General features: G+C 45.3%; 1 protein-coding gene across 3 annotated transcripts in view; it reads left to right on the top strand.

The window, feature by feature from the left end:
* NSUN7 (NOP2/Sun RNA methyltransferase family member 7) overlaps positions 1-14,755 on the top strand; it is a 72,879-nt gene that overhangs the window by 39,922 nt on the left and 18,202 nt on the right. For all 3 annotated transcript variants that reach the window (XM_038752961.1, XM_038752960.1, XM_038752962.1), the window contains one exon: positions 5,611-5,754. In XM_038752961.1, coding sequence (XP_038608889.1) covers positions 5,611-5,754 — 144 coding nt within the window. The remainder of the gene's footprint in view (positions 1-5,610; positions 5,755-14,755) is intronic.

Below are 14,755 nucleotides of genomic sequence, written 5' to 3'. Positions count from 1 at the left end.
GGCTCACAGTTTGGATCCTCATTTTACAGATGAGGGAACTGAGGCCCAGAGAAGTTAAGTGACCTGCCCAAAGTCACACAGCTGACAGTCGGAGGAGCCGGGATTTGAACCCATGACCTCTGACCCCAAAGCCCCTGTCCTTTCCACTGAGCCACGATGACCTGGCCATCTATTAAGAAAATTAACACCATCAGGGGTGAGCGCCCTAAAATCACCCTGTCCCTCCGCAGTCCCTCCCCCTTCCAGCCCCGTCTTGAACTTTCCCATTCTTTCCTGCAGTATCTCCAGGGGAGATCTCCTGCCTCCTCTCAAATGCCACCCCCCGCCACATGTGCATCGGACCCCATTCCTTTGCCTCTTATAAAAACTCTTGCCCCCTGCCTCCTGACCTCCCTAACAGCCATCTTCAACTGTTCAGTCTCCAAGAGCTTCTTCCCCACTGCCTTCAAACATTCCCATGTCTCCCCCATCCTAAAAAAACCGTCCCTTGACTACTGTTCCCTCCAGTTATTGCCTCATCTCCCGCCTATCATTCTTCTCCAAACTTCTTGAGGAAATTATTTACACCCACTGTCACAAACTCCTCTCCTCCAATCCTCTTCTGGACCCTCTCCAGTCTGGCTTCCGTCCCCTCCACTCCACAGAAACTGCCCTCTCAAAAGTCACCAGTGATCTCCTTCTTGCCAAATTCAACGGCTCTTACTCCATTCTAATCCTCCTCGACCACTCAGCTGCCTTTGACACTGTGGACCATTTCCCTTCTCCTCAATACTTTATCCAACCTTGGCTTCACTGACTCTGTCCTCTCCTGGTTCTCATCTCTCTGGCCGTTCATTCTCAGTCTCCTTTGCGGGCTCCTCCTTTGCCTCCCAACCCCTAATTGTGGGGCTCTCTCAAGGTTCAGGTCTCGGTCCCCTTCTATTCTCCATCTACATTCATTCCCTTGGAGAACTTATTTGCTCCCATGATTTCAACTACCACCTCTATGCGGATGATACCCAAATCTACATCTCCTCCATCATCATCAATTGTATTTATTGAGCGCTTACTGTGTGCAGAGCACTGTACTAAACGCTTGGCAAGTACATTTTGGCAACATATAGAGACAGTCCCTACCCAACAGTGGGCTCACAGTCTAAAAATCTAAAAATCTAAGATCCACTGATCTCTCTCCCTCTCTCCAGGCTCGCATCCCCTCCTGCCTTAAAGACATCTCTACTTGGATGTCCCCTCGTTACCTCAAACTTAATGTCTCCCAAATAGAGCTCCTTATCCTCCCACCCAAACCCTGTCCTCTCCTGGATTCCCCCATCACTGTAGACGGCACCACCATCCTTCCCATCTCACAAGCCCGAAACCTTGACTCCTCTCTCTCATTCAACCCACATACATCACCAAATCTTGTCAGTCCCACCTTCTCAACCTCGCTAAAACCTGTCCTTTCCTCTCCATCCAAACTGCTACCACGTACAATCACTCATCCTATCCCACCTAGATGACTGCATCAGCCTCCTTGTCCTCCCAACCTCCTGCCTCTCCCCACTCCAGCCCATACTTCACTCCACTGCCCAGATCATCTTTCTACAGAAACGTTTAGTACATGTCTCCCTGCCCCCCTCCTCAAAAATCTCCAACGGTTGCCTATCCATCTCTGAATCAAACAAAAGCTCCTCACCATTGCACTCCATTATCTTCCCCCTCCTACCTCACTTCGCTTCTCTCCTTCTACAGCCCAGCCCGCAAACTTCACTCTTCTGGTGCTAACCTTCTCACTGTGCCCCAATCTTGCCTATCTCCCTGCCGACCCCTGGCCCACATCCTTCCTCCTCAAATCTGCCGGACAATTACTTTCCCCCTCTTCAAAGCCTTACTTAAGGCACATCTCTTCCAAGCGGCCTTCCCAGATTATACCCCACTTTTCCTCGTCTCCCACTCCCTTCTGCGTCGACCTGACTTGCTCCCGTTACTCTCCCCCCCCCCCCCCATTGGCAGCCCCACAGCATTTCTGTAGGTATCTGTAATTTTATTTATTTATATTGATGTCTGCTTAGTTGTACTTATGTCTGTCTCCCCCCCACTGTAGATTGTGAGCTCACTGTGGGCAGGGATTGTTACTCTTTGTTGCTGTATTGTATTTGTACTTTCCCAAGTGCTTAGTACAGTGCTATGCATAAAGCAAGCACTCAGTTAATACCAGTGGATGAATGAATGAATGAGCCCATAAAAGAGACTGAGAATGAGTGGCCAGAGAGACAGCAGGAGAACCAGGAGAGGACGGCATCAGTGAAGCCAATGGATAACATTTCCAGGGGAAGGGGGTGGTTGATAATGTCAGAAGCAGCTGAGCGGTTGAGGAGGATTAAGGTGGAATAGAGGCCATTAGATTTTGCAAGAAGGAGATAATAATAATAATAATAATGACATTTATTAAGCGCTTACTATGTGCAAAGCACTGTTCTAAGCGCTGGGGAGGTTACAAGGTGATCAGGTTGTCCCACGGGGGGCTCACAGTCTTAATCCCCATTTTACAGATGAGGGAACTGAGGCACAGAGAAGTTAAGTGACTTGCCCAAAGTCACACAGCTTACAATTGGCGGAGCCGGGGTTTGAACCCTTGACCTCTGACTCCAAAGCCTGGGCTCTTTCCACTGAGCCATTTGTGTCCCCTGGGAGGGCAGTTTCCATGGAGTGAAGGGGACGGAAGCCAGATTGGAGGGAACAAGAAGAGAGAGTTGGAGGAGAGGAACTGGAGTCATCAGGTGTAGACAACTCCGTCAAGGAGTTTGGGGAGGGTTGGTAGGATGGAGATGGGGTAATGACAGGAGGGAGGCATGGGGTTAAAGTAGATTTTGTTTTAGGGCAGGGGAGACATCAGCATGTTTGAAAGCAGTGCGGAAAAAGCCTTCGGAGAGCAAACAGTTGAAGGTGGCCGTCAGGGAAGGAAGAAAGGACGGGGCAAGTGCTTTGAAAAGGTATGAAGCAGCGTGGCTCAGTGGAAAGAGCACGGGCTTTGGAGTCCGAGGTCTTGGGTTCATATCCCGGCTCCGCCAATTGCCGGCTGTGTGACTTTGGGCAAGTCACTTCACTTCTCTGGGCCTCAGTTCCCTCATCTGTAAAATGGGGATGAAGACTGTGAGCCCCCCGGGACTCCCCAGCACGTAGAACCGTGCTTCGCACACAATAAGCGCTTAATAAATGCTATCATTATTATTATTATTATTATGAAGGGATAGGGTCGGATGTGCAGGTGGGGGGCTGGATATTTGAGAGAAGGAAGGAGATCTCTTGAGATACTGCTGGGAAAGGTGGGAGAGTTGAAGAAGTGGCAGGAGGAGGGAGGGCCTGGAGAGGAACGGGGGAGATTTTAAGGAGATCTTTCCTGATGACTTCAATTTTCTCAATAACGTAGGTGGCCAGGTCATTAGGGGCAAGAGAAGGAGCAGGTGAAGAGACAGGGGATTTGAGGAGGGAGTTAAAACATCTGGAACAACCTGGCGAGGGCAATGGGAATGTGACTCAATAAAGACTTAACTTCTCTGTGCCTCAGTTCGTGCATCAGCCAAATGGGAATTCAATACCTATTTTCCCTCCTACTTAGATTGTGAGCCCCATGTGGGATCTTATTATCTTGTATCTACTCCAGGGCTCAGTACAGTGCTTGGCACATAGTAAATGCCTAACAAATACAATACAGTAATTGTTGTATTATCAGTTTGGACAATTACTCTCCCCCCATTAAAAGTCTTATTGAAGGCACATCTCCTCCAGGAGACCTTCCCTAAGCCCTCCTTTTCTCTTCTCCTACTCCCTTCTGTGTCTCCCTGACATGCTCCCTTTATTTATCCCCCCTCCCAGCCCCACAGCACTTATGTACGTAGGTGTAGTGTATTTATTTATAGTAATGTTTGTCTCCCCCTCTAGACTGTAAGGTCAATGTGGGCAGGGATTGTATCTGTTGACTGTTATATTGTACTTACCGAGCGCTTAGTACAGTTCTCTGCACACAGTAAGCACTCAGTTAATACGACTGACTTGATTGACTGATTGACACAGTCTCTGTCCTGCATGGGAGGGTCAGAGTTTGGCGGGGGTGGGGGGTAGGATTTAATTCCCGTTTTACAAATGAGGAAACTGAGGCACAGAGAAATTAAGTGACATGCCCAAGGTCACAAAGAAGACAAGTGGTGGAGGTGGGATTAGAACCAACTCCTCTTACTCCCAGGCTCGTATTCTTTCCGCTAGACACCCCAATTTTGCCAGAAGACATTTTTTCACCACACATTTTGAATAGAACCTTGTTCGGGATTTGGGAAAATCCGTCCGATGCGGTGAGGACTCTAGCACCAATTTGCCCCGATGCAGCATTCTGCCAAATCTGTGTTTTAGAACTGTGTTTCTGAGGATTCGTAATACGACTATTGTTAACGATTTTAATCCAAATCCTGTAATTCTTACAATAGAGTATCTGTTTATAGATAGGGTAATCACTTCTGTTTTTATTATTATTGGGACAGTTTAAGATAACAGCTGAAGGTTTACCCTTAAGAATCTCATGTGTCAAATTACTTTGCAGTTCCAGTGAGTTTTATTTGAACTAATGTGCTATTTTCTGATTAATATTTGAGTCCCCACATTATACCGGCCAAGTCACCAAAGAAAAACATGATCTTGGTCTTAAGAAATTTATGAACTCAGTGCAGAGAAGGAAATAAGTTTCTCTTGGGATTTCTCTTACTAATGTCCCAAATCTAAATTTCTTTATAAATTTAAACCTTAATTTCAGTCTATCTTCAATTGCTAAATTCCCTGATATCTGGTTATAAGCAGAGGAAGATGGTTTTGTCTTAGGCCTGTAATATTATGATTGCTGCCTATTCATTCACATTGACAAGTTGCAGGTGGAATACAGTGAGAGACCATGACTTTGAATTAGGGATGGAAAACTTAATTCCTTCTCCCATTTACTTCAGTTAGCTGTGGCATTTTGCTTCCTGGAAGGAGTATGACCATTAATGCAGGAAAATATGTGTATTTCTTTGGTTTTAGCCCTTCAGTAAAGAAATGGGAGTTTCTCATCGTTTTCCTTAGTTCCCTTAATACCATTTTATGCTTTGGAAAATTGGGTCTCTCCCAAGTAGTCCTTACAGTACTTGTGATGAATACTGATACCTCACCAATTCCTAATTTTTCTCTTTGTTTTCAGGAAAATTTTTTACTGTTCAGAGATTATTAAATGGAAACCAATCAAAATGATCATGTTTTAGATATGCCTAATTTTATTTATTCTTAACTTTTATTGAACATTACCAATTTGGAAGGCATTCACCTGATATCTTTTCATTGAGTTTTGTATGGTTGTTTAGTGAAGAAGCAACCATGTTGGCTGTTTGATAATATGTACATACTCCATGACTGCAGAGTATGAATGTTCTTTTTAAACTTGATTATAATTCCAAGGAAAATCCAGATGGGGAAATAGATTTAGGTCATTATTTTTCAAGAAGTTAAAATGAGTCCTTTGGGGTGGGTATGGATGTGCATTTAGTTCAAATTTTTAATACAAAATAATTTACGTGATTTTCACAATTATCTGTTTTTCTTTTTAACCAGACATTGAGCTGCTGCGTGAAAACTTTACTGCCCTGGAGCCAAAGGATCAGAGGCTACAGAAAGTTAAAGTTATCCTTCTCCTTCCTCGTTGCTCAGGATTGGGTGTTAGTAATCCCGTAGAATTTATTTTAAGTGAACATGAAGGTACTTTAATATTATTTAATATTTATTTCTGAATGACTGCAGTCAAAATTAGCACTAAAACCCTATCCCATTCTGTACCAACACATTAATTCACATACACATGAATGCACATATAAACAGCAACCCATCAGCTTCAGTTGGGCAGATCTCTGTGAAAGTAAGAGCACAGGTTGGCCCCCACATCTAGAGCAAAGCAAAACGGAGCTTTACCTTTGTTGCCAATCTTATTTTGAACAGCTGCTATTTTAGTAGTATGATTCAGTCATCTAGGGCAGGAAGGACCTAAGAATACTTGATTTGGCAACTGCTATCAAGTCCTCCCCCAGACTAAATAGTGTGGAAAGTGGAGGGTGTGAATTGTTGTATTGTACTTTCCCAAGAGTTTAGTACAGTGCTATCCACACGGTATTAATAATAATAATGATGGCATTTATTAAGCGCTTACTATGTGCAAACACTGTTCTAAGCGCTGGGGAGGTCACAAGGTGATCAGGTTGTCCCATGGGGGGCTCATCCCCATTTTACAGGTGAGGTAACTGAGGCACAGAGAAGTTAAGTGACTTGCCCATAGTCCCACAGCTGACAATTGGCGGAGCCGGAATTTGAACCCCTGACCTCTGACTCCAAAGCCCAGGCTCTTTCCACTGAGCCACGCTGCTTCTCTGCTCTGCTGCTATGAATGAATAGCATTCAACAAATACTATTGATTGATTAATTGATTGGATTGGCTGTTGTGCTGTTGATTTGGAGCAAATTAAGCCAGTGTGGTCTTTGGAAGTACAAGAGACTCGGCTTAGATTAGCATAGTTTGGACACATCATAGGGCGGACTAATTATCTGGAGACACACCAATGCTAGGAAAAGTAGAGGGAAACTGGGGAAGAGGCAGACCAGCAGCTAGATGGATAGAAACCATAACAGGGATAACGGAAGAACTGTTAGCAAAGCTACGGACTATGGCTGAAGATAGGACGTTCTGGAGAAAATATAGCCATAGAGTAGCTATGCAGAGAAGCAGCGTGGCCCAGTGGAAAGAGCACGGGCTTTGGAGTCAGGGGTCATGGGTTCGAATCCTGGCTCTGCCAATTGTCAGCTGTGTGACTTTGGGCAAGTCATTTCACTTCTCTGGGCCTCGGTTCCCTCATCTGTAAAATGGGGATTAAGACTGTGAGCCCCCCGTGGGACAACCTGATCTCCTTGTAACCTCCCCAGCGCTTAGAACAGTGCTCTGCACACAGTAAGCGCTTAGTACAGTGCTGTGCACACAGTAAGCCCTCAATAAATGCGATTGAATGAATGAGTGAATGAATATATACGATTGAATGAATGAATGAATTGGAATTAGGGGCTTTTGATAATAATAATGCGCAATAATACCGTACACCACTGGGTGTCACTAGAGAGCAGTGTCATCAAATAGGTAAGGTAGATCAAATCAATGAATTTTGCAATAATAATAATAATCAGTCAATCAATCATTTATTGAGCGCTTACTGTGTGCAGAGCACTGTATTAAGCACTTGGGAAGTACAAGTTGGCAACATATAGAGACAGTCCCTACCCACGAGGGGCTCACAGTCTTAATCCCCATTTTACAGATGAGGGAACTGAGGCCCAGAGAAGTGAAGTGACTTGCCCAAAGTCACACAGCTGACAATTGGCAGAGCCGGGATTTGAACCCATGACCCCTGACTCCAAAGCCCGTGCTCTTTCCACTGAGCCATGCTGCTTCTCTGCAAGTGAAGTGAAATATTTTAGAAAGAAATGAGGAATTTTTTTCTCACGCTGCTGCTCACAATTGGCGGAGCCGGGGTTTGAACCCTGACCTCTGACTCCAAAGCCCGGGCTCTTTCTACTGAGCCACGCTGCTTCTCTGCAAGTGAAGTGAAATATTTTAGAAGAAAATGAGGAATTTTTTTCCTTTTTTTTGTTTGCACAGCTATAACATCTTGCTTTGTAGTTATTGGGCAAAAGAGGTAGCTTTGAAGTTTTTATTTGTATGTGTAATTTATTTATATTAATGTCTGTCTCCCCTTCTAGACTGTAAGCTTTTGTGGGAAGGGAATGTGTCTGTTACATTGTTATAGCGTACTCTCCCTAGCACTTAGTAAAGTGCTCTGCATATAGTAAGCAGTCAATAAATTCAGTTGACTGACTGACTGGCTGAGCCACAGGGTAAGGAAAGCATCCGGACAAGCCAGTAGCTCCGCCAGAAGCAACATGGGCCATCAATACAAGGTGGAAAGCTGAGCTTGTTGATTTATGCCAGAGGAAAACTGATCAGTTACACCCCCCTCATATTAAGGGAAGCCCAGGCCTCTGTTCCAGAAGGGCCCTAATCTTCTTGGTCCAAGGAGCAGGAACTGAGTTCCAAATTTTGGAGGTGTAGGAAGTGGAAGCTCAGCTCAGACAGGAGTAGGAGGAGGCTGAACTCTGGAGAGAGGAAGCAGCACAAGAAAGAGTCCATGTTACAGCTGAGGCTGAGAAGCAGATGTACCCTGTGGAGGAGACGGAGCGGCAGAGACTACCTGAGAGGGGAATGGTAAATAGTAATAATAATAATGATGGTATTCGTTAAGCGCTTACTATGTGCAAAGCACTGTCCTAAGCACTGGGGGATACAAGGTGATCAGGTTGTCCCACGTCTTAATCCCCGTTTTCCAGATGGGGTAACTGAGGCACAGAGAAGTTAAGTGGCTTGCCCAAGGTCACACAGCTGACAAGGGGCGGAGCTGGGATTTGAACCCATGACCTGGGACTCCCAAGCCCGTGCTCTTTCCACCGAGCTACGCTGCGTCTCAGTGGAAGGTCCAAGTGCCTTTGAGGGTTGGGCCTTGAATTTCTGTCCACTCTTGAGTACATAGCCCAAGAGAGGCTGACTTAGCAGAAGTCTCCTCGAAGATGCTGCCTGAGGAGCCATCGTGGTCCATTGAGTCCGAATGGATCTCAACCATTTTAAGGAACAATTTAGGAGAAACCTAATGTCACTACCAGGTCTAATGAGCCTAGTCTTTGTTTTTATGCCTAGACCTGGGGGAAATGGGACGGAGGTAGCTGAGGCCAGGGATGGGAGACAAGTTCTCGAGGCTGTCGTATTCTCAATCACTTCCTCTTATGCTTGCCAGCATTCATTCCTTCAGTCCTATTTATGGAGCGCATACTGTGTGCAGAGCACTGTACTAAGCGCTTGGGAAGTACAGGTCGGCAACATAGAGAGACGGTCCCTACCCAACAACGGGCTCGCTGTCTAGAAGGGGGAGACAGACAACAAAACAAAACATGTAGATAGGTGTCAAAGTCGTCAGAACAAATAGAATTAAAGCTATATGCACATCAATAACAAAATAAATAAAATAGTAAATATGTACAAGTAAAATAAATTGAGTAATAAATCTGAACAAACATATATACAGGTGCTGTGGGGAGGGGAAGGAGGAGAGGAAAAAGGGGGCTCAGTTTGGGAAGGCCTCTAGGAGGAGGTGAGCTCTCAGTAGGGCTTTGAAGGGAGGAAGAGAGCTAGCTTGGCGGATGTGCGGAGGGAGGGTATTCCAGGCCAGGGGGAGGACGTGGGCCGGGGGTCGACGGCGGGACGGGTGAGAACGAGTCACGGTGAGGAGGTTAGCAGCAGAGGAGCAGAGGGTGCGGGATGGGCTGGAGAAGGAGAGAAGGGAGGTGAGGTAGGAGGGGGCGAGGGGATGGACAGCCTTGAAGCCGAGAGTGAGGAGTTTTTGTTTGATGCGTAGGTTGACAGGCAGCCACTGGAGATTTTTGAGGTGGGAAGTGACTGCGAGGGACCCCAGAAGCAGCTCACATTCATGTCAAACTCAAGATACTGTCAGATAGGAAGAGGGAGTTCCAGGTTTGGGATGGACGTGGGAAATCAATCAATCAATCGTATTTATTGAGCACTTACTGTGTGCAGAGCACTGGACTAAGCACTTGGGAAGTACAAATTGGCAACATATAAAGACGGTCCGTACCCAACAGTGCTCACAGTCTAGAAGGGGGAGACAGAGAACAAAACAAAACAGCGTCCTCATCTCTCTTTTGTTTCCTACCTTTTTCTCAAGAGAAGACCTCCTGACTGCTTTCTAAATTCATCCCTTTTGCTTGCGCCTTTAATCTTAACTCCTCAACTGTTAAAATCATTTATTCCCACTCTGCTTCCCTTCATCCGCAATCAGTGGTATTTATTGAGCATTTTCTTTATTGAGTATTAAGTGTTTTTTGTTCTGAACTGAACATTAGGGAGAGCACAAAGAGATAATAAAAATGCTCTCTGCCCTCAAAGGGCTTCAAGTGTAGCTCAGAGACATCAAGTCTCCCCTTCACTAAAGGCCTCTTTAGATCCCATGGTCCCCTCCAATAATCATCAATCAATCAGTGGTATTTATTGAATGCTTTCTCTATGCAGATCCCTCGAAAGAGTGGAATGGAATAAATAGACACAATCCCAGCCTTCTAGAAGGTTACATTTTAGCCGGGGAGATATTAAAATCAATTGCAGTTAAATATTACCCCTTGCCCACATCCTGGCTCTGGCCTGGAATGCCCTCCCTCTTCATATCTGACAGATGATCACTCTCCCTACCTTCAGAGCCGTATTAAAAGCACATCTCCAAGAGGCCTTCCCCAACTAGGCTCTCATTTTCCCTTCTCCCACTCCCTTTCATCATCCTTGTTCTTGGATTTGCCCCTTTTATTTGTCCCTCCCTCATCCCAACAGCACTTCTGTATGTTTCTGTAATTTATTTATTTCTGTGATTGAGTGAATGAATTAATGTCTGTCCCCCCCTCTAGACTGTAAACTTGTTGTAGACAGGGAATATGTCTACCGACTCTGTTATATTGCGCTCTCCCAAGTGCACTGCAAACAGAAAAAACAATAAATTGATTAACTGTATTTATTGAGCACTTACTCTGTGCAGACCACTGTACTACATACTTGGGAGAGTACATCAGAGTAAGTAGACACAATCCCTGACTTCAGAGATCTTACAGTCTAGTGGGGGAGTCAGACATTAAGATAAATTACAGGTAGAGGAAGCCACCAAATAGAAGGTATTTATAAAATACTGTGGTGGTCAGTGGTAGGGTGAGTTTATAAGTGCTTGTGTAGTGCAGTGGAGAATATGTATATATCTGTATATGTGTATATATCTATAATTCTATTTATTCTGTTGGTATTGACACCTGTCTACGTGTTTTGTTGTCTGTCTTCCCCTTCTAGACTGTGAGCCCGTTGTTGGGTAGGGACCGTCTCTATATGTTGCCGAATTGTACTTCCCAAGTGCTTAGTACGGTGCTCTGCACACAGTAAGCTCTCAATAAATACGACTGAATGAATGAATGAGAAGGAAAATAAGATGGTAAGATGGGGGAAATGAAAGACTGGTCAGGGTAGGCTTTTTGGAAGAGGTGTAATATTAGAAGAGTTTTGAAGAAACATGGCTAGAGCATGAACCTGGGAATCAGAAGGACCTGGGTTCTAGTCTTGGCTCCACCACTTGTCTGCTGTGTGGCCTTGGGCAAGTCACTTCACTTTTCTGTGCCTCAGTTACCTCATCCGTAAAATGAGGATTAAGACTGTGAGCCCCTTGTGGGACAGGGACTGCGTCCAACCTGATTACCTTGTAACTACCCCAGTGATTAGAGCATTGCCTGACACAGAGGAAGCGCTTAACCAATACCATTAAAAAAAGGTGAAGAGAGTAGTGGTTTGTCAGATATTAAGTGGAAGAAAACTTCAGGAAGGAGGGAACTGACAGCAAGAGAGATGAGAATGAGGTGTTTAATATAAGAGAAGCAAATTGTGAGGGCTCAGTGGGAGAGGACGAGAATACGTAATAGGGATAGAGGTAATTGGGTGCCTTAAAACCAATGGAGATGAGTTTCTGTGTGATGTTGGGGGTGGATGGGGAACCATTGGAGGTTTTGAGGAGTAAGGAGACGTGCACAGAAGTATGTTTAAGAAAATTAATCTGGACAGTAGAGTGAAGTGTGGATTGGAGAGGGGTGATTCTAAGAGGCAAGGAGATCACCAAGGAGGCTGAATCATTAGTTGAGATAGGATATGACAAGTTCTTGGACCAGTGTGGTGGCATTTTGGATGGGAAGGCCAGGGTAGATTCTAGAGATGTTCTGAAGAAAGAACTGCCAGGATTTGATGACTGCCTGAATGTGCGGGTTGCAAGAAGAATCAAGGAGAATTCCAAGATTATGGGCTTGTGAGACAGGGAGGATGGAGGTGTTGTCAGTAGAAATGGGACAGTCATGGAGAGAAGAGGGTTTTAGACATGTTGAGCTTGAGGCGTCGGAAGGACAACCAAGTAGAGAGGTCTCGAGGGGCATACGAGAGCGCAGGGAAGCGGAGAGATTGGGACGGGAACGATTGATTTGGGATTCACTCATGTAGAGATCACAGTTGAAGCTGTTGGAGCTGATGATTTCCGGAAGGGAATAGGTGTAAATGGAGAATAGAAGAGGCCTCAGAACAGAGTAAGGCCTTTTTGAAATCATATCTCTTCCAGGAGGGATTGTTTTTAACAACTCTGTTGTATTGTACTCTCTCAAGCGCTTAGTACGCGTGAAGTTATCAGTGAATACCACTGATTGATTGATCTATTTCCCGATCTATTTCCATTTCCCCCAGCAGCATGGCGTAGTGGATAGAGCATGGGCCCGGGCGCCAGACGGTCATGGGTTCTAATCCTGACTGTGCCACTTGTCTGCTTTGTGGCTTTGGTCAAGTTATTACACTTCTCTGCGCCTCAGTTACCTCATCTGTAAAATGGGGATTAAGACTGCGAGGTCTGGTGTGGGTTAGGGACTGTATCCAACCCGATTTGCTTGTATAATGATAATGATGGCATGTGTTAAGCGCTTACTTTGTGCAAAGCACTGTTCTAAGCTCTGGGGAGGATACAAGGTGATCAGTTTGTCCCACGTGGGGCTAACAGTCTTAATCTACATTTTACAGATGAGGGAACTGAGGCCCAGAGAAGTAAAGCGACTTGCCCAAAGTCACACAGCTGGACAAGTGGCGGAGCTGGGATTTGAACCCATGACCTCTGACTCCGAAGCCTGCGCTCTTTCCATTGAGCCACGCTGCTTCTCTGGTGCTTAGTACAGTGTCTGGCACTTAAGCACTTAACAAACAGCATAATTATTATTAGTAGTGCCACTTCTGGAGTTCCTAATAAATCAATCGAAGGTATTTATCGAGTGCTTACTATGTGCGGAGCACTGTGCTAAGTGCTTGGCAGAGTACAGTACAGCAGGATTAGCAGACCCATTCCCTGCCCATAACGAGCTTACAATCAATGGTATTTATTGAGCACCTACTCTGTACAGAGCACCAAATTGAGCGGTTGGGAGAGGAAAACACAATAGAGTTAGTAAACCCTATCCCTACCCATGAGGAGTTTAAAGAACTCAAGTATTCATTCCCCCTCATAGAACTTAAGAACAAATCTTTATATTTTCTTGGTTCCTCCTTCCTGTAATTTATTTTAGTATAATAATAATAATGATGGCATTTATCAAGCGCTTACTATGTGCAAAGCACTAGTATTTGTTTTTCCCCACTAGATTGTAAACCTTTTTAAGGCAGAAACCATATCTACAAATTCAATTCTCTGTCAAGCGCTTAAATACCCTGCACATATAAGGTGCTCAATAAATACTTTTAATTAACTGAAATTAAAACAACCGTGCTTGTACGTAGGTGGGAGGGGGAAGGAGGGAGAAAGCCAACTTCTTGGAATTGAATGCTTCCTTGCACCAAGGAGAAGAAAGGGATGGCACAATTCCCTGTCGTTGAAGCCTGTTGCTTACCTGGTCACACTATGGCTTAGCAGAAACCATATCTACAAATTCAGTTCTCTGTCAAGCGCTTAGTTAAATACCCTGCACATATAAGGTGCTCAATAACTACTTTTAATTAACTGAAATTAAAACAACTGTGCTTGTACGTAGGTGGGAGGGGGAAGGAGGGAGAAAGCCAACTTCTTGGAATGGAGTGCTTCCTTGCACCAAGGAGAAGAAAGGGATGGCACAATTCCCTGTCGTTGAAGCCTATTGATTACCTGGTCACACTATGGCTTAGCAGAAACCATATCTACAAATTCAGTTCTCTGTCAAGCGCTTAGTTAAATACCCTGCACATATAAGGTGCTCAATAAATACTTTTAATTAACTGAAATTGAAACAACCGTGCTTGTACGTAGGTGGGAGGGGGAAGGAGGGAGAAAGCCAACTTCTTGGAATTGAATGCTTCCTTGCACCAAGGAGAAGAAAGGGATGGCACAAGTCCCTGTCGTTGAAGCCTATTGCTTACCTGGTCACACTATGGCTTAGCAGGCCTTAAAGTGGTTTGCGGCAGCAGCAGAAGCAACGTTAAGCAATTCTCACTCACCCTCCGCCTGCTACATCTGCCAATCTGGTGCAGTTGTGGGGCCAAACCTTCCTTTTCTTCAAGGAATAGGAGAACAGGTCAGTGGGCATGGCAGCCAGCTCTGGGCTTCTCCTGCCCCCGGCCCATGGGAATAAGCAGTCGCCGGCGCTGTTCAGTGTGGCCTGGCTCACCTTGTTACTACTGTGGCTTGCTCGTGGTTTCAGCAGACAGACAAAGCAGCACTCGTGGTGGGCAGTTTGTCATCTTGGAAGAGGGTGGATTGCCCTCCTGGGGTCTGGGTGGAGAGAAAAGAGGATGGGATGAAGTGCTAGCTTATCCTGCCATACGGTGAAGATAATGGGAACCTCAGTGATCCCCAGTTTGGGGACAGAGAACATGAAGTGAAGCTGCCAAAATGGTTCCCTTTGGCCCCTATCTGGCTCAAAGAAGCAGGGTAGACCAGCTATTTCCTGCCCCAAAGGTTTTGAGGGGAAAACTAATGACACCACTCTCACAGTGCCGAGTCCATTAGAGCATATGCTCCAGAACCATATCTGATATCAAGAAGAGCCAAGTATGGTTCAAGAACCATGGCTTTCCAATTCC

The sequence above is a fragment of the Tachyglossus aculeatus genome, chromosome 10 (genome assembly GCF_015852505.1).
Source record: "Tachyglossus aculeatus isolate mTacAcu1 chromosome 10, mTacAcu1.pri, whole genome shotgun sequence".
Lineage (NCBI taxonomy): Eukaryota > Metazoa > Chordata > Mammalia > Monotremata > Tachyglossidae > Tachyglossus > Tachyglossus aculeatus.
This window is presented reverse-complemented; position numbering and strand designations above follow the sequence as displayed.